At 36.2% G+C, this 21,016-nt stretch overlaps 2 protein-coding genes across 4 annotated transcripts in view; one reads left to right on the forward strand and one right to left on the reverse strand.

Annotated features, from left to right (window-relative positions):
• Positions 1-25: 25 nt before the first annotated feature.
• LOC140343581 (cytochrome P450 2G1-like) lies at positions 26-13,919 on the reverse strand. 3 transcript variants are annotated; one of them, XM_072430293.1, is made up of 9 exons: positions 13,685-13,918; positions 8,898-9,060; positions 6,343-6,495; positions 5,606-5,766; positions 4,079-4,255; positions 3,006-3,147; positions 1,554-1,741; positions 1,016-1,157; positions 26-595 (listed from the first exon to the last, which is right to left on the reverse strand). In XM_072430293.1, exons 1-9 carry the CDS (start codon positions 13,862-13,864, stop codon positions 414-416), a joined length of 1,488 nt encoding a protein of 495 aa, XP_072286394.1. In that variant the 5' UTR covers positions 13,865-13,918; the 3' UTR covers positions 26-413. The 3 variants fall into 3 exon arrangements, with proteins under 3 accessions (XP_072286394.1, XP_072286395.1, XP_072286396.1); XM_072430294.1 differs by having other exon boundaries at positions 13,618-13,918; XM_072430295.1 differs by lacking the exon at positions 1,016-1,157 and having other exon boundaries at positions 13,685-13,919.
• LOC140343583 (cytochrome P450 2G1-like) overlaps positions 10,263-21,016 on the forward strand; it is a 40,138-nt gene continuing 29,384 nt past the window's right edge. The window contains exon 1 of the mRNA XM_072430298.1: positions 10,263-10,379. Coding sequence (XP_072286399.1) covers positions 10,371-10,379 — 9 coding nt within the window. The 5' untranslated portion in view covers positions 10,263-10,370. The remainder of the gene's footprint in view (positions 10,380-21,016) is intronic.

Below are 21,016 nucleotides of genomic sequence, written 5' to 3' on the forward strand. Positions count from 1 at the left end.
AAAAATAAGAAAACTGAAATTAATATTTGTCTGATAGAGGTATCTTTAATTTCAAACAAACCTTCAACACAAATATTTAGATTCAACTATGTATTTTTGAACACAGAACAGTTTACTAACATTCCTTTTATCTATGTAATTCAGGTAAAATTTGCAATATTTGTTAAGTTAAGGTACAATAATGTAAGTTATAATATATATGTTAATATAATACATTTTTCTTTATTTGTAGCAGTAACAGGAAGCAAAAATATTTAATTTCACAATACAAAAAATGTTAATTTCTTGATTCGTTAATACATAGCAAGACTATTGAGCACACTATCAATATCTGTCATTTCATCTGCTTAGATGTTTAGGCAGCAGATGGAAGGACTACTTCAGGCTCAGATCAAGACAGATCAAGCTAGTTGCTAGCGAGGAATGAAGGCTATCTTGTAAGGTTTTGGCAGATTTCCTAATCCAGATACATCAGGACTGAGGTTTAGTTTACCCTCGGAAAGTTCAGCTTTCAAGACAAAGTTCTGCAAAATTGTAACGACTAGAAGGAAAATCTCCATTCGGGACAGAGCTTCTCCCATACAATTCCTTTTTCCTGTGGTAGCGTAAACAAAGTTTGCTGTTAAAACCTATTGATCATTGAAGTTTTTTGGATGAATTCGCAATAGCCCTGGCTAAGAAAATGTTTTTGATTTCAACAATTTCATTTGAGACAGAGGGGCAGATTTAATAAAGCTCTTCAAGGCTGGAGAACATACACTTTCATCAGTGAAGCTGGGTGATCCAGCAATCCTGGAATGGATTTCACAAAATGATGTTATTACCAAGGGTTTTCAATCTTGGAGCAGGTCCATTCCAGGTTTGCTATATCACCCATCTTCACTGATGAAAGTGTATCTTCTCCAGCCTTGGAGAGCTTTATTAAATCAGGCCCAGAGTGACAAACAGTGTGTCTGTGTGTATATATATATATATATATATATATATATATGTGTGTAAAAAGATATATTCTTACCTGCAGCAAGAGGCATAAAACCAATATTCTTTTTAAATTCCCCTTTTTCATCAAGAAAATTCTTTGGGTTGAATTCATTAGGATACAGAAAACAAGCAGGGTCTTTTAAAACTGTGGTAAGCATTGGATAAATGTTAATGTCCTGCAAAAGCAAAGATAAAACTTGTATAAAAAGTATAATACAGTAAAATAAAAAAAACATACTTTACTAGAAGACCCTGTGTTTTTTACCACTGCTGGACATCTAATAAAACTTTTCCAATATATATATTTTAATTACATTCTTTGATGTTCTGGGGCACTTATTGTGTCACCTGCTGATTTTTCAATGGGATACCAAACTATAACTTTGCCCACAATGCCAAATGTCGCATGAATAGCCCTATATTGATAATTGACATGCTTTCTATTGTTGTATCCTTCCTGATCAAGTTAAAAAAAACCCTTACATACATTGAGTGGGGTCAATAGCTGCTTAAAATGTTAAACAATTTACATTTAAAGAAAAAGGGTATGTTATTTTAGTAAGGGACTTTACCTTGGGAAGAAAGTACCCTCTAAACTCAACATCCCTTGTAGTTTTCCGAGCCACTCCCATTGGAATAAGGTCAATAAATCGCTGCATTTCATGGATCACAGCATCAGTGAATGGCATTTGATTCTTGTCTTGCATTTTGGGGCTTCGGTCTTGGCCAATGATGCAATTAATCTCCTCACACACCTTGCCTGGTGAAAAAAAATTGATTTAAACATTACCTGTCCTATCTCCAAAAAAAATCCTGCTCACAATTTTTAATTGTGGAACTACTGATCCACTTTAATAATGAATGTTTTTTGCCTAAGTACATAAACAACTAACAGTTTTTTATCCATGACATATGAAAGTCTTTTACCTGTGAAACAGTTAATGCTCTTCATTTTTCCAGTTTAGTATAACTAATGTCAATCACCAGAGCCAATGGGCCTGTTTTATTAAAGCTCCACAAGGCTGGAGAGGATACTTTTTCAGCAGTGAGGCTGGGTGATCTAGCAAACCTGAAATGGATCTGGTTCATTCCAGGTTTTCTGGATCACCCAGCTTCACTGATGAAAGTATAGTCTCTCCAGCCTTGGAGTGCTTTAATAAATCAGCCCTAATGTCTGAAATGGAGTTGAGTTGAATCTGAAATCCAAATTGACTCACTAGGTAAAGCAAAAAAGCATACTTGGATAGGATAACTTGCCACATAATGTTTAAGTACTGTATACGTCTTTCAACTGTGCAACTTTGTGAATTCTTATTAGTTAAAGTTATGTAAATCTTAGCTATAAATAATAATCTTGCCTGGGTTTAGCCTAATAAATTTGTCACTGAAAGTTTTTTGCTATAGCTGCTATTAAAATAAAAAAAAATGACACCTTTACTTCCCCATGTATGTAATTGTATATAAGGTATGGCAAACAGTTCCTGACCCTTTTACATGGCTAGCTAGACTCCATGTCTGGAGAGAAGTCTGGTTTCAATATAATGGGGGTACTCCTTGTAATTTTTAGAAAACAAATTACTTCTTTTAATCATATCAAAAATGTACAATGTTAAGATATTCTAAAGCCTAAAGAGCTGTTACAAATGTAACTGAGAGCTAATGCAGCCATGAGTATCCCCAGGGCAAAGTTTTACAATAGATATTTCTGTCAGCGTTAAAGCATAGTAGATGGCCAACTTTGACATTGCTTTTTCACAACTATAATTAAAAAAATAATAATGTTTTTCAGATGTGGTATGTTTTCATAGGTTCCTATTCACCACCACAGTATTTCTGGTGACAATAACATATTAAGGCGTTGTAAAGTTGTGAAATTCATTTTTTTAAGTTGGTGGCCATAAACATAATTTTCTAGTATTGAATTTCCGCACGCAATTTGGACCATTACTCATGCACATTTTGAGTATGTCAAATTTAACATGTATCTTTAATGAAAAGGAAAATGGCAACAAAATCATACATACCAAGGACATCAGGGTATTTCAAAAAAATAAGAAGAGCATAGGTCAATGTTGAACTTATGGTCTCCACACCAGCAAAAAAGATCTGCAAAGTGCAGCACACTAAGTTTTCAAAGTTATATTCAGTTTTGGGGTTATTCTTGTCCTAAAACAATCCAAGGAAATATATTACGTTATACGTTGTATGCATAATTTAGGAGATTTTTCATTGTATCTAATAAGGTCATTAGCATCTACTACAAATAAACTAAAAGAGATAGTATAACTCTCCACATGTAGGGCTGAATGATTGTATTTCTGTAAAGGCTATTCCCTGACTCCCTTCTCACTTCTCTAGGGTTCACTTACAGCATTTTGCTGTTCTTCTGGTTAAAATAAAACTTAAAATCTTACCACTAGAACAGTATACGAGGTCAAATTTTTATTTAGAAACCTGTTACCCCTGAAGGTTTTCTGGATCTGGATTCCCCATCACTTTGGAAATGTTCACTCACTTCCAGTAAAGTATCTGTAAGCCTGCAAAAATTACTACTGCCAGCTTTTTATTTATGTACATGTCCCTCCTGAAGACTTTCCGTCTTCTTTAAGGTGAGATAATATTTTGAGACATTCTCAGTAAAGCTGCTTTTAATAATTCAGCTATCTATGGATCCAGTTTTTGTATGTTGCAGGTCCATTGTATTCATGAAATATTGCCCCTGATTCATCAAGCAGAATCGGATTATCGGTCGCGCATTCGTATTAGCGATCCGGAATCGTATGCGGTTGCGCTATTCAGCAACGGAAAAAGCTCACGCACGGAGCCGCGCTTATCCGACAGCTTTTTACTGGCGATCTTGCATTAAAAGTCACTGTTCCCCTAAAAAATACGCGCATACTCGAGTCCGGACCGCGGTAATCCGCGATCGCTGGCCGCGCGTACGTTCGCGCTTCCAGCGAGCGCGGATTTCATTGATGAATCAGGGGCATTGTGTAAAGCTGCAAGGAAAGCGATCTGTGGTTGACATGGATAGCATCTTGTGTGAGTATCATCAATTTATTAATAATTTATTATGATTTAGGTGCTTCAAATTTACCTTCTCCATTTTAATGAGGAAAGCATCCAAATAATCTCTGGGGTTATTTGAATCCATAGTCTCTTTGTTCTTTTCCACTCTCTTCTTCACATATTTGATGAGCTTTTGCATGTTGTTTAAAATTTCCTGATGCTTCCCCGGGATGAACTGCATGATCCTGGGGAACATTTCCAGCATCTGAAAAAGATTAAAGAACCCATGGTAAATCACAAATAATAAACATGCATATAAGTATTGTATGTATTTCTTATGCTTATGCCTAGAGTTTTTATACCATGTTAGTATTAAATATTATTGATGAATAAATCACATTTACGAGGTGTGTGACTCTGTAGAGTCTTTTAACAATACAGGGTTTTCCAGCACACGTACTAACCAGCCTGCAAAAGAAACACTGTTCCAACTATTTATTTTAAAAATAATAGATTTAGTTGCATACTATCAGGGTTCCTTCAATGAAACATATAGAGTAGTGAAAAGATTAGAGCTGGTAAACTTGGGAACTCCAATGGGAGGTGTACTGACCAGAGCTGTGGACCATGTCTCTTGTACGCATAGCAGGCTGAGTTCAATGGGCAGGTTGTCTCTCTGAACAAAACCCGCCCACTCTCTCATTGCAGGCACATCCCCTGATGAAGCCATCTGGTGAAACACGTCGAGATTGAGATTTGTGAGCTTTATGTAGCTTTGTTGCAACACTTATTCAGACAATTCTATACTTAGAAAGCAAGGCATATCCCTATCAAGGGACGCCTTCAAAGTCCAACTGTGATTTTACCATGTTTGTTTTTCTCATACTGATGTAATGAAATATGTGTCACTCACGTTGTACTTTTTTGAAAAATACACCTTAATTTGCTGCCAAAAATCCCTGTCTCTTTTCTACTTGATTCAAACCTTGACTAATTACATAGACTAATTATCGTAGAAAGGCTCCCCTCTTTTGTTCCTTGCATAATCAGAATAAAAGCCAGAACTCTTGTTGACTCATGCTCAAAGGTTGTGTTTGTTAGTTAATAGAAAAGCAAAGAAAAAGAAATACAAAGCAAGTCAAATCATCCTCCTAACTGCAATATACACTACTAAGTTGGATTTTGAGGAGATGCATTTGATGTGCATTTCAAACACAAATCAAAGGTAGGAAAACAATACTTATCAACATGAGGCCTTGGACAGTTGTCACTGGAAGAAGTGTCGTCATTGGAGGAGTTTTAGTTTTACCAGGACTAATAAAGAAGGTAAATCTTACCAGTAGGCACATAGGCGGCAATAAAAGTCAATGGAAGTTTTAATTCTGCTGTGGAATTGAATGTAAGCTGAATTTTGAGAACCAAGTTTATTTAGTAAATGTTAGTAACTGCAGGAGTAGTCAATGTGTGCCCTTCTATGTGCCATGAAATTTCTTGGGTATAAATGTATACTTAAATAAGGAGAGAAAAAAGCAATATAAATATATATACTGCATATTAGAGAAAAAGTACTGAATTTTTAGGATTAAAATCAGAATAGTTTTTTATTGACTCTTACATGCCCCCAGCCTGAACAGATGATGTGGAAAGTTTCAGAGATGGTGTTTAGGACATCAAGAAGCTCTGCATCATCATATTCATGACGATGTCCAAACATGATGGAGAAGATTATATTGCCAGCGACTTTGCTGAAGTATTGTTTTGGATGAACAAATGATCCTAGAATACGGGAGATACAAGAAAGGGACATAACTTAGGTAATCAAAAATGGACTTGTCTCAAGGACAACTAATAGACAATACTACATTAATTAAAACTTGAAGAATTTGATCATTAATTGCATGTCACTGTTGGTAAAAATGATTATTTCTAATTAATATTAGATGAGGTTACTATCATAACCTGGGATTTACCGAATTGGGACAAAGAGACAACAAACATTTAAAGAAAATGGTTAAATTTCATTACTATATATAATAGTGTATATCATTCACGTATTTACTTTTTCTATTTCTATGAAAAAATCAATGCACGTTTGTCTCCTGTACTATTGGGTAAATCTCTTTTCACTTTCTGACCCATAAATGTAACAAGCATAAAAAATTTAAGATACTTTACCAGTTGTTACTGGAACAAGTGTCCCTGTTGGAGGATCTCCCCTATCTTTCTCGTATGGTTACAACATAAAATGTTATTGTCAATGACAAAAAAAAAAGAAAAAAGGGATCCAGACCTCTTATTATTCTATTACAATCTTGGCTTTGGATACACCTTAATTGTTTTTTTCTCCCTTACCTTTGGTCGTTTTTAATTCAGTAACTAGACACTGACTCTCCTCTACAATACAGTCTTCTAAACTTCTCTTCCCCACACCAAAATCTCGCAATGTTGACTGAGAAAATCGTCGAAGTTCTTTCCACCTGTCCACATCACTAGTATAGGCGACTCCTGATTCATGGATAAATATAAAGCATTGCGATACAGGTTAATAAAGTATACGTGAACCAAAGTACCAGGTCTATGATGGCGTATTAGACAAAAATATAGTACCTACAATAATGTAAAGTATTCACTACCCTATTTACTTGTGATTTGATGAACAAATACATTGCATTGCATTACAATATTTAAAATATTTTCTGCCATACTGATTACACAAATACAGAACATGTATGAAAAAAGGTACCTAGCCAAAGCGCTTTTAAGACTCACGGTATACCAGTAAACTCTGCCAAAATGAGATCTAAACTAAAAGTATAAAAAAATTATTGCTTTTCTGATTCAGGTCAAAGGCACAATCACACCAAACATCTAAAATCCTGTTCAGGTTTAACAGAACTGACTCCAGAAGCCAATGAGAATGCTTTCCTTTGTATGAGCAGGATGAAAAGGTGGTGCATGATAATGAGTATGTCCCAACATTGACTATAGGTATGAACAGCAGAGGAACAAATTAAGTTAGAATTAGGAAGAAGCTTCCCAAAGCCAATACAGTTAGCAGCTGCACCATTTTCATCTATCAGCTCATTTGTGTTTTAGAACAGCTGTACCCCCCTTCTTTATGAATCCCCTTTTTTAGGCATTCATAAAAAAAAACCCTTTTGAAAAGTCATTGTCATTTGCAACATCTTCTAGAAGCAGCAGTAATTGATCTGGAACTTTTTAAGTTGGGAACCACATGCAGAATAGCGGGCTGACCCTTATCCCACCTCTGCTGTATGTTTCCTCCTCTACTACTTCTTTCTATATTCATGCCACACAAGCAGCATCTGCTGTGTGTATTTAGAGGGCACCAACATTTTATTTAAGGATTAGCAGAAGTGAACAGGAAAGGTTGAAGACATTTTTGCATGTGGTTGTGGCCTCAACAGATTGTGGTGCAGTGCAAATATGGTAACCCACTGTGTAAATTGCCTTTCCCAGCCACAAAGGAACAGTTTGCTATTTCCCCGGGAGTGGAAAGCCACACAGTTTCCACCTTGGATCTAAAAGGGCCCTTTGGAAATTCACCCACCTAGGTCATCTATTCTAGCTACTCATTTTCTTCCTACACCTCTGCCTCCTTCCTGCCTACCTTCTTTTTTTAGGTCACTGCACCTACATTGTCATCTACAACATCTTTAATCTACAAGTGAATCTACAAAACTAGGTTCCACGGATTGTACAACACAAAGAAAACAGTGCCATATTGTGCTCAAACTACTGTTGGGGGCTCTGTATGTCTAGGCTGACACATGGCTGATTTCTAAACAGAAAAGGTTGTGAGTCATAACAGGACAAGCTTCTTGATAACTTTTCACCCCTGGAATCTGAATCATGCACTATTCCAAGTCCATGTGTGTACCTTTGTTTAATACTTCCTAACCAGCTACATATACTTACAACTTGGTAAGGCCAGACACCTAAACTAATATTTTAAATGCTTTTACTTGTCTGGCAGATGTACAACACTAGCACAAACTATCTGAAAACAGACTTTGAGTTGGAAATTAAATTTACAATGGACTACTGGATTTGATGTAGATCAGATGCTCTGTGGAGCTTGGGTATTTAACCCATAAGGAGTGCATAAATGATCAGTCATCGGTCACCAGTTACACTATTCAAATTGTCTGTGTGCTTGCACAGATGCTCTTGGGGCCAAGGGTGGGGACAAATATGGAGGAGGAAAAATTAGAAGAACAAGAGAAGAGACAAAGACACGACTACCCACGAGCGTCAGTACGCCAGTTGCTACCATTCAGTGAACAACCCGCGCTATAACTCTCTGTGAATTACATAACATCTCCTCCTCCTTCCTTCTCAGCACCATCCTAGTAGGCACTTAACTCTTCTCAGTAAGGTAAAGTAAGGTTAAATTTTCATTTATTTCATCTAATTGGTTTTGTATTTATGAACTTTAGTATTAAGAGTGTTTAAATTATTTTTCTTTACAGCCCCATCAATGTATATTATGCCAATAACAAAAGGATTTTTTTTCATGGGAACAGATTAATAATTTTCCTTGTATTTCTTATGGGAAAAATTGGTTTGGTATAAGTCCTGTTTGGTATAAGTCCAAGGATCTGGAACGGATTAAGGACTTATACCAAGGTACCACTGTACTTAGTTAATTCCTTTCAATACATGAAAGGACATTCATTCATCTGAAGTTAGCTTTTTAAATACCTTTGCCTCAGTATGTATAAACAAGGTTTTTTTGGAACAAATACTATTCAAAATTTTTATAATCATACTACAAGTTTATTGGTTGCTGAATTAGTTGCTGAAAGGGCTGTCCAGCCTCTTTCCTGTAGCAGTGATAAATATACCCAGTGTGGACATTATATAATAATGTACAGATTACTTACCATAGTTATGGTAGGTAGTGTCAAATGTTGAAGTATCACCTCTGGCTATGAAATCATAAACTCTGTCGACATAAATTTCTTTTACTGCATTGTAACCACAGACCACTACAACTGGCCGAGACCCGAGATATACAGTGAACACATCCCCATATTTCTCTCTTATCTAAATAGAAACAGAATATAATAAATAGTATAACTTTATACATTTAGAACATTTCCACATATGAATTTGATTCCCGGACAAAGCGGTAATGAAAAGTTGGCCTATTTTTTAAATTTAAATTTTTTTTTTAAATTAATAGTTTTTCTAAGGTTAGTCATATAAGCCCAAAGTCATAGTTAATTTTAATGAACACCATATATACTTTAAAGAAATATATTACCAGTGTTACCTACATTTACCTGAAAAAACAGGGTAACTGCATTGTCTCGAGTATAAACCTAGGGCACAATTGTGTCCGTAACTGCTAGCAAAACAGTAACCAACAGTAATGCTAATAGGGGGAATTGTAAAAAAAATACATCCACAGATTGAATAAAATAAAATATTTATTAAAAGTGGAAAAAGTGTTATGTATGTTTGAGTTGGTTATGATGATTCATTTGATCTTTAGCAATCTTTTGTGAATTATTGTTGATCACCAGTAGGTGATGCTGTGTCATCACGTAAAATCTGTAACAAACTGTCCCACAGCAGCTCCCTGCAGCCCATCTGTCCTGGTCCCACACCAGACTCTGCCACATTGGACCCTGCTGTGCACTGAAAGGTATAATAGGGGTGCTTGCATTTGTGCACCCCATCCTGAATGAATGACATCTTGGGAGTCAGGACCAACTTTTAACTAATAATTAAAAACTATATTAGACTATTCAGTATAGAACCTGACAAGGCTTCATCAATCAATAGGAATATTATAAATCCAACCTTGAAGCGTTCATTGTTAAATCTGGCAGGTTGTAACAAAAAATGCAATGATTTAGGAAACATCCATATAGTTTGGGGTCTCCGATAAATTTTGCTGGCAGTGGAAACCGTGCCTCTCCAGTTGTTATGTAATTTATTTTACAGTTTTTCTGCTATTCTTGTGTTTGTATTTGATGTCTTTGGATAATCTGTGCTCGATTTTTTAAAGTTAGAGTCAAGTTAGTAATCTGCTGCTGACACAAAAGAAGATCAGCTCCAGTGGTCTCTATTTTATGGCCTAATTATTCTTTCAGGGGTCTGCCGACACGATGTGGAGTCTAAATACACAGCAGGCAGAGAAAACGACAAGAAACCAGTAGATCACAGCAGCAGGGAGCTTGTCTGTCAGGCAAATCAGGAGGAGAAATTTAATGCCAAAGTCCAAATATCTAAAAATAGTTGAGATTAGTCAGCAAGCAAGAACATGGGACACCAATCAGACAAAGGGAACAGGATGTAGCAGGGTTGAAGGTAAAAAAAGGGCATCCTGTCCTTTCCACTCTCCACCAATGTGGTGTGTAAGTGTTTACTAATTCCTTTTTTCTTCACCATCCAAACCTACTATATGTATTTTATTTGTAATATTTCCAAGGATATCATGGCCTATTTTTGTTTTTGTTCTTTCTTTTTCCATAAAGGATACCATCATAGTAACCCCTTCCTTATATCTCTCGCAAATGTAAAATTGTTCTTACTCCACCCTTGAGCCAACTTTATCGACTGTGTAAGTAATAAATTAAAATTATAATCAACTACCTACTTTCAAATAATTATCAGCTAAACATGAATGAATATTAGTATGAATTTGTATTTTCTACATAGGCTCTAATACTGGAACCTATATAGTATCTTCTAAACTGGCAACTCATCCTCTCCAAGGATCCCCTATCCAGTAAGTAATGATTGACTATGCACCCAATAGCGATTCCAAATATACTGGCCAGTAAACTAAATTGGTACATTTACTTTATTATCCAGGTTTTATTAATGAAACCTAATTATTCCCCTTCCTTTGAAACTGGGAATTCATCTCTCCTTAATTGAGTATATACTTGAGAAAGAGCCATTTCCATTACACTAACTGGGAAACCAATGGGTTTTCAGTGAAGCTAAACTATAGATAAAAAAAGTGAGGGCTTAATGGAAACGCCAGTGGAAGGAAATGTTAGTAGATGTGTAACCCTTACTTGGGACATTTGCCAACCCTGAAAATTTTGTATTCATACAAAAACAACATTAACAGGCAGGGTTTTTTGGCAAAAAGAATCTTATATTTTACAATTCCATAGCATATTGTGAAACAGACAGTATTTGCTTGCATATACTGTTATTATTTATATGTACACTACCCATTGGTTTCCCAGTTAGTGTAATGGAACACATCCAACCAGGATTCTACTACCAATATCTTTATTAACTATTACCTCTAATCCTTGTTAAACAACAAAATTGTGCAATATAACCAGTCGCCTTATATTTCTACACCTAACTACTTTTAGAGCACCAACGTCTTCCTTCATATCACTTTCATGATCAACAGCTACCTACTCCTAGGTACTCATGACCTACAACTTCCTACTAATAAGTCAATATTCTATACTGTCTTTTCTCTTTTATTTCTACAGTTGATGTCTCAGTAATCATCACTATTCTATTCTATTTTTTTACGATGTCATCCATTCTATTCAACTATTTCACACAATACTCATACCCCTATATATATATATATATATATATATATATATATATATATATATATAAAAAAATATACCATACTATCATACATGCCATTGATGACAACATTGGTTCACTATATGTTTTATTTGTCTACATATCATAGTTGAAGCTATGTCTAGTTGAGAAATTGTAACTAGATATTATGCAGTAAAATGTTTCCCTCTTATTATTGAACAACCTGTTCAACAGTGAACCTGTACAACTTTAGATTTCCTTTTGGTACACTACTGTCTCTCTACCTCATCAACAAAAGAAAGCAAGCCCAAGTTCCATAGTCCTGCTCTTGCATGAATGGGGATGTTAAGAGCCTCTTAGAATCAGTAATAAAGATACATATAAAGTTATTGATAGTCTTAACTTATACACCCTGATTTATTAAAGTTCTCCAAGATGGGATAAGATAGACTACAAATAGAGAACCTGAATGCAAACCTGGAATTAATTTCTTATTTGCTTGGTTTCTATTGGTTTCCTATTGCTATTAGTTGTCAAATATTTTCAATTCTGGACCAGATCTTTTCTAGATTTTCTGGATCACCCAGGTTCTCCCATAATAGTCTTTATTCTCGAGTCCTGGAGAACTTCAATAAATCAGGCTCATACTGTGAAAGCCATTATTGACCTGCTCCTAATCCTTCCTATTGATCAAATAGGCCACATGACAATCAGTATAAAGGTAACATATTTAGGACAAGTTATAGTGTGAATATATTTTTAGCTGCCTTTGTATCTACAAATAATTTAGTACTTGTCACACAGATACCATCTGTACATGTTTTCATCATTTGCTCAGTGTAAACAGGTTTATATTTAAAAGCTTTGTTGCTGTTTAGGTTTTTGTACAGTCAGAAAATTCCATATGTTGTAGTACAAACTTTGTGAGAAAAAGGATCTTTGCACCACCCTAGCTAATAATGTCCCGGAGAATATTAAGTTAAAAAAAAAAATTATTTGGCTCCAGATGGATGCTTGGCAAGTAAGGAGTGTGGATGTGGGTTTAGAGATATACTTTAATGTTTTAAACATTTTACACTGAGTATATTGCAAAATCATTTATATTTTTACTCTACTAAAATAATAGTTAGAAAAGGCTAATTGATTCATACAGCCACATCCCACAAAAATGAATAAGGCATCCCCAGGTACTTTAAAGCTGGCTTACACAGGAATTAAATACATAAAATCATTAACATTTACTTTTCTTCTGACAACAACTTTTTTTTATATAAAACAACTATATAGGTATAAAATGCTCATGCTCCAAAGCAAAGAAATTTGTTTAAATGTGTATATATAATGGAAAGACCTACTTAATCATTGCTTTCATACAAAGAAAACCATAGGCAAAAACCAATACAGTTTAAAAGTGAAAGTTGAAAGAATTTAAACCCCGCAATAATACTTATTTCAAGTTGTTGTAATAATGCGTTTCACAGTATAGATACCACTGCTTCTTAAGGATGTGGAGTTTCAAGAATGATGCTTGGCAAGTCTAAAAAGTGTTAACTGGGGGAATTATAGCAAGAGGAGTTCATGGACCCCTTAAAGGTACCACAGAACTCCGTAACTCAGCAGATACATTAGAAAATATGTTTCCCAGTTGCTGCAGATGGTACTCATTGCAGGCAATGTGCTCTATTAATAGAATCTGTGGACCATTGTTATTCCCATGTTCCTCAAAAGGAGAATGGAATTTTTTTACTTATATAGGTGGTTTTTTAAAAATACAATTTTGGAAAACAATTGACTGGTTTTACCCATTATACCATTTTTATTCCTATGAAAGCAAAGTTTAAATTCCCTGGGGATGAAATTATTTCAAAAACTCTTTTTACTTTTTCTTTTTCATTTGTATTCCACTAAAGAAAAAGTGTTGCATTTGTATCTACTGGACATAATACACACACCCAGTATATCCGCTAACTTACTATTTTAAAACTTATTTTTGAATGTCCCTAAATACCAATTTTATTCTATAATGATAAATCTGTGTAAATATTATGTTGCTGTTATGTAAACTTTTATTTTCTGTGAGCTCATAACCACCTCCAAGATGTGCCCATCAAAGACTTGAAAGTTCACCTACTTTTACCAGTGAAGTCACCATGTCTCCTCCGCTTAGCTGTAGAATGTTCCCCAGAAGAGGCAGGGGAGTTGGACCTGGTGGAAGTTTTCTTCTCCTCCAAAGCAGACTGAGGCCCATGAAACAGAAAAGCCCAATAACTATTATTGCAAGGAAAAAAGTGAAATCCCCAAAACAATACATGGTGGTGAGTCCCAGTTTTGAGTTCAGTTCAGAATGACCAGCCTACAAGGGCAGCAGAATCTTTATACAGACTAAATGAGCAGCAAATGGGTGGGACTATTTTTTGGATTTTGCACATATTGTGTTAGATTACATTGGCAAGAGAACTGGAAAGGATGTTTTTCATTCTGTAGGCAAATTCTAATAACATAAAGTAAATCTAACTCCTAAAATCTTTTATAAGCTTTAGGATGCAAAAGTAATGTTAAAGTTACATTGAAGTTGCAGAGTACATTAGCTTATTACATTTACGGTACATCAAAACAAAAGGCAAAGCAAATTTCAATATATTCTTTTTAGAAAAGGAGCCAAAGCCTGAATAGAGAAACTTGTTCCTATGCCATAAGCTGCAGAGAATGACCTCTGCTCTGTATGTGGAAATGGTGGTTTTTCTAGAAGAGGTCCAATGCACACTCCTGCTAATTGGAGTTCTATTTCTAAAACAGCAAGGACCATGTCAGACCCTCCAACAGAAAATAGGTTCAGTTTACATTTACTATTAAGGATAAGCATATTTTTTAAATAGTTGTAAAAAAGAAGTACAAAGGGTTGAAAATACTGGTTGCCTGCCAATGTAGAGACATCACAACCTATCACGATTTGTAATAGAAATAAATAAATACTTTGCTAGCACCGGAGTCTGTCCAAAAAACATTTTTAAATATTTGTAATGTGTTCAAAAAAAATTGTGTGCTTTGGGAATGTGTTGTGTTTCTTTATTATGTAATCTTAGGCTAGGTACACATGTCAGATGATTCCCATCCTCAGATGAATCACCTCAGGGCTAGTATCAGACGAGAATCAGGCATGTGTACTGCGCTAGTCCGATGTTGTTCATGGATCCGTCCTGGTTGATCCACGAACGATCGTAATACAAGCGAAGGGGAGAGAGCGTAGCGGGGTGTCGCTCTATCATTCTCCCCCCTCCCCTCTCCACAGAGCAGAACAGCACTGTATGTACAACACTTGTTTCGTCTTTTGTCGTTGTTCTGGAATCCTCCATCCGCCATCTTTCTTCTTCTGGATACGTCCTGCCCTGAATAGGCACTAGAAGGGGTGACATAGCCTGCTGAAATGGAAAAAAAGAGCACTCATTTCACTGTGCATGTGGGAGATCTGCACTTTTTTCCCATTGCTGGAATAAGCCCCTTCTGCATATGCTGGAGATTGAGCCTCCTGGAATACTTGACGTATGTGTCCCAGGAGGCTCTGCGCTCCCATTCAGATTTTACTGCCATGGCAGTAAAGACAAAGGGGAAAAAAATGACCTTATATAAAAATATTATCTACCTTTTAAGTAAAAATTTTGGTGATAGGTCTGCTTAAAGGTAGACCTTTTTAGTGAGAAGTCTGCTGATTCTAATCTGGGACCTGAAAAATTAGAACTGCTGTCTGTTTGGTGAGCAATTGGTACTGCAACATAGGTGTGTCAATACTGTGTGTTGGGGTGCCATTCACAATGGATATCACTGCTTTGCATTAAAACATGTAACAGACATTACCATTCTTACCATATGTAGTAACTAGAGATGAGGGAATCGAAGCTGACGAAGTGGAATTCGATCCGAATTTCAGGAAAAATTCGATTCGCTCAGAATCTGATTTTCCTCGCGATTCGTGGTAACGAATAGCAAATTTCCTGAAATGGCGGATGCAGGCATGAGGACTTTAGAGATTCCACTACGATCTCTGGGCACTACAGGGGATGAATAGGGACTTGTCCTATCTAAGAATACATAGTACAGTGCTGCAACAGCAATCACGGTTGCCGTGCTGTGCTTCTACTATGTATTCTTAGATAGAGTTTCTCTAAGAATACAAGGCATTAAAGGGGATGAATGGGGACAAGTCCCCATTCATCCCCTGTAGTGCCCACTCCTCTGCAGTTCCACTACAATGTCCAGGAATTACAGGTGATGAATGGGGACTTGTCCCCATTTATCACCTGTAGTGCTGTGTATTTTTAGATAGTAAAAATCTATCTAAGAATACATAGAACAGCACTGCAACAGCAATCGCTGTTGCCGTGCTGTGCTTCTACTAGGTATTCTTAGATAGAGTTTCTCTATCTAAGAATACAGGGCACTAAAGGGAATGAATGGGGACAAGTCCCCATTCATCCCGTGTAGTGCCCAGAGATCGTAGTAGAACTGCCAAGGTCATCTGCAGTTCAGTTTCACAATGTGACGTCACGTGGGAAACTGAACTGCAGTCCTCTGCAGTTGTCCCCTTGTCCCCATTCATGCCCTTTAGTGCCCTGTATTCTTAGATAGAGAAACTCCATCTAAGAATACCTAGTAGAAGCCCAGCACCGCAACAGTGAGTGCTGTTGTAGCGCTGTTCTATGCATTCTTGGATAGAGTTTCACTATCTAAGAATACAGAGCATCAGCTTTAATTACTGGACATTGTAGTGGAACTGCAGAGGACTGCAGTTCAGTTTCCCACGTGACGTCACATTGTGAAACTGAACTGCAGATGGCCTCTGCAGTTCTACTAGGATCTCAGGGCACTACATGAGATGAATGGGGACTTGTCCCCACTCATCCCCTTTAGTGCCCTGTATTCATGGATAGAAAAACTCTATCTAAGAATACATAGTAGAAGTACTGCACAACAACTGTGAAATAGCCGAAATCACCGGAAATAGCGGTTTGTAAAGATATTCTCCGCAATTAAATTCGGATAGAATCGAATCTTTTGGGAAAATTCTGCAAACCAGCCGACTCGAATTTTTGAGAAATTCACTCATTTCTAGTAGTAACATATGTGAGCACCTATTTATGCACAATTAATGTTCCAGAAAGTATATCACAGAGTGTATAACAAATATATAATAAATATATTTCAAGCTGATCTCTGGGCAAAAATAAATCACTACTCCTATTTGAGAGAAACAAATGCCTATTTTACAAAAGTCATTGTCACGTGATATTTCAGCTCTAGGTTTTGGCTCTTACTTCTTTATTTACATGCCGAAAAATCTTTATTTTGGTGTTCATGTCACTGCCTATGGGATATGAATATTTTGACATACTTGAATACTTTTATCTTGCTGAAAAATATTAGGACACACTATAAAACATGTAAAAGGTTATAGGTAGGTGGGAAGGAGAGGTGGGCAGAAAATACAATTTTTTTCCAGAAGATTAATAACTGTTAGACTTCACTTTGCTTAGCTTGCATCATGTGGGTTACTTGGGTAGCTAGCTCTACATAAAAGGATTACTGGAGGATCAAACAACAAATCATAGAAAAAATATGAAATGTAATGTAAATCTGATTGTACCGTATGGACAAGATAGACAAGTCATAATGGACATCTAAATTGGGAAAAGCCTTTTCTGCCTTTTCCTTCAGATTAGTTTGAGTTGGAAATAATAATTTATGAAGACATTGCCTAAAGGTAAATCTATTCAGGCCTTCTAGCATTTGAAACCTACTGTAGTGGATGTAGTGATCAGTGGGCATGGCTGTGGGGGACCATGTTGGCTCAAGAAGGCTTCGGGCTGCACAATTTTTACTTACATATGTCCATACCTGTAGGGGGAACCATGTTTTCAAATCACTCAAACCCAAATAGACTATTGATAGAAAGACAGGATGTGTACCCTTTAACAATACTGAGCCATGCTAAGCCTTTACTATTACCTACTTACTTCCTCCCAAGAGCCTGCTTACATTAAACAATCAGGAGTAAGTTCCCATGCAATGTATCTGCTGCACATTCATAGTAAAGAGGACCATTTACCTTTCTGAAGTGCTAGGCAGATGAGGAGCAATTTTTATTGTGAACCCCAACCCAATAATCTTCAACTCAGCTATACCCAGTCATAGTGACACCACAGAATTTCCAAAAGTAGAATTATTTATTAGAGAGATAAATATATCTAGGAAAATTGCCAAGAACAATGCTTTGTCATTCCCAAAATGGTACATCAATATTTACAATTTAAATTCTGGTAATGTTTCAGGGTTTACTGTTGAGCAACATTTAATCATTGAAACTGTGTAAAAGATTAAAACACAGTTTGTTCATCACTTAGAGGTTGCTGAAATAGAAGGAAGTAAACTATCAATGAACATCTAGACCTGAGTAATTCTGGGCTCCAAAGCATAGAAATCTGAATGAATTTAAATATTTAGGAACAAATAGCAGCAGAGAAATGGAGGAAAGCATGATCACTTGGGCTGTCAAAGATCCTGTCGTGAAGTATGGCCATGCCATCCTATATACCTAAATGGGAGGCAGATATGGGTATGTCAGTGCAACAGGAAGACTGGAATCAGATATGGTCTTCAATGGTTCATAGTAGTATTAATGCTTCAGCAGTAGAAACCAACTATAAACTGATGTTAAGATGGTATATGGTTCCATCTAGGCTTACTAAATTCCAGTCGATCTGTGAGGGCAAATGTTTTGGAGGATGTAATAAACTAGGAACTCTTTATCATATATGGTGGGAGTGCTCTAAAATAAGAAAATTTTGGACGAGGGTATATCAAATAGCTTATAGTCTGATGGGACGCGTATTTCCTAAAAAAACGGCAGAGGCACTTTTGCGTTTGAAACCATCGTTTTGTACTAATGTTCAATTTAAATTGATAACATATCTCTTCACTTTAAAACCTCCAATGCGCAACAAGTTAAAAATAAAATGTCCTGGTTTTTGGTGAAAGAAAAGATGGGAGCAATATTGACTGCCTCGGTTCCTAAATTTAAAAAAATATGGTCACCATGGGTTGAGCATTATATGAATAACATCTGGGATCGGTCAATTTTGACCATATAGTTACATTAGTAACTATGTAGGTTGTAACATATGTTCCCTTTCCATGGCCCTGATTCATCAATAAAAACCGCTAAGTGCTTGGATGTTATGCAAGTCATATTGTGACTTTGTAATCCTCATTATTGTAAGGGTAATATGTGTGCCATTAGAAAGAATGATTTTTTAGGGGAACAGTGACTTTTAATGCAAGCTCGCCAGTGTAAAGCTGCCGGGGATGCGCGGCTCCGGACGCGAGCTTTTCCAGTTGCTGAATTGCGCGACGGCGTACGATTTCAGATCGCGAATACGAATGCGCGAGCGTCCGATTCTGCTTGATGAATTAGGGCCCATATGTGGGAGTGTTAGCCGGGCTGCCTCCTGACCCCCAACTTTCCTTGGTCTTTGTGTTTTACTGGTTGTGGATATTGTATGTAATATGTTAGTAGTATTTGGGTATATATGTCACGCTTAACTGAGTGGTAAAGATAAAGTAGGAAAAGTAAATTATAATTAAATAAAGTAAAAATACACAGTCTTATTAGTAGAAGAATTGGTTAAGAAAGGTGAACCTCTATTGTATTGTTAAGATTAAGGGAGTAATGGAGATTGAAACAAAAGGAAATGAACAATGGTCAAAAGATGAAGTATGGAAGGCTACTTCCTCTCATCAAAATACACAATTTTAAATAAGATTTGGATAAGGATTCACAGGTCACAAGTAGAAGTAGGGTTTGTAAAATTTTGTTGTAATGGAGCGAAAGGTAATAATACTAACTAATTAATTATTAATTGGTCACATGTTTGTTTTGAGTATTCTAATAGGTAAAGGGTTACAGTAGATAATTTTGTCACTGAAGAATATATGAGGGGGTGGGAAGGGCGAAGCAGTCTATAATATAAAAATGAATTAATTAGGAGTATACTGTGTATTGAGATAATAATCTTAATAAAAGATAGAGATCGAGAACTGAGAAATACTAAAGGTTGGGATAGACATATATATTCAGACTTGAAGATTGTGTTGTATAGAGATTATATTGTTTAATTATGATTTGTTGAAAATTGAATATTGAATGACACATTTTATGCTGGCTTGTTTATTTTTATGATTAAAATGAAAATTAATAAAATAATTGAAAAAAAGATCCTGTTGTGAAGTTATCTTCAGAGACATGAGGAGTCCCTTGAAAGAAGGTTTTTATGATTAAAATGAAAATTAATAAAATAATTGAAAAAAAGATCCTGTTGTGAAGTTATCTTCAGAGACATGAGGAGTCCCTTGAAAGAAGGCACAATTTTTCATCACACTTACCTGTCTTTGCTGAGTTACAGGCACGACCATGTTCATCTGGTCTACATCAGGGTTTAGGTCTTCGACAATCTGGAGTGGTGAGGACAATTGGTGAATGAATCCCCTTTATTTATTCAGTTCATTCCCAACAGCCTGGATTATGGCAAGATACAGGTGCAGCTCAGTGTACACTTCAGAAAAGGTTGCAAACAGTATGGTAAGTATGTTTTATTGCAAAATTGATACTGCTTGTCACTTCTGTAATAAACAACCAGCTTGCTCATTATTTTATTATTTTTCATTTATAGCTCTACTAGTTTTAAGAAGATGTTTATACTTGAGTGTCCAAAATTCTACTCAATAATAAAAACACATTTGGATGGGTTATTTAGGTCAGCCCCAGTACTCACCAGACACCAGTCCCCCAATCTAACACGGCACTCTTCACCTATAGCAAGCCCCCGTTCAGCCTCGGGAGACTAGTTGCGTTTCCTAGTACATGGTTGTCCCTAGGGCTTAGTGCGCAAGGGATGGCATCTGGGGAAAAGTAGAAACAATGCTGACTGAGACAAATAAGGAAATTAAATTGTGATATATACCCCCTATAACATACAATAACAAATTATCAATCCACATTAACAAACAAAAAAGATAAAAACAGAGTTCCAAGTGATTGATGTACAATCGTATGCATCCATAAACACTGGTATCAAATGGTAACACGTTTCACAGAGCATTGTCTGCTTCATCAGACCAAAGAACCATACCAAGTGTAATCACAGATTATATTCAGATAGGTTGAACCATTTAGGGTTACCTCAACTGTAAATTCTTTCTGTAAATTACTCAAAGAGCAGGTAGGAATACATTCATGTGTTTGTAACACATATTAAAAACAGGTTGAATGAAACAAGAAAAACACAAATTTTTTACATGACTCAGATAACACAGATTAGAGAGAGGCCTGTAGCCGTAAGAATTAGGCGCAGGGCCACATGACCGGGTGCTAGGCCTAGCCCAGAGCTTTTAAGGGGTTAAGAAAAAGGTAGTG

Source organism: Pyxicephalus adspersus, chromosome Z, assembly GCF_032062135.1.
Source record: "Pyxicephalus adspersus chromosome Z, UCB_Pads_2.0, whole genome shotgun sequence".
Classification (NCBI taxonomy): Eukaryota; Metazoa; Chordata; class Amphibia; order Anura; family Pyxicephalidae; genus Pyxicephalus; species Pyxicephalus adspersus.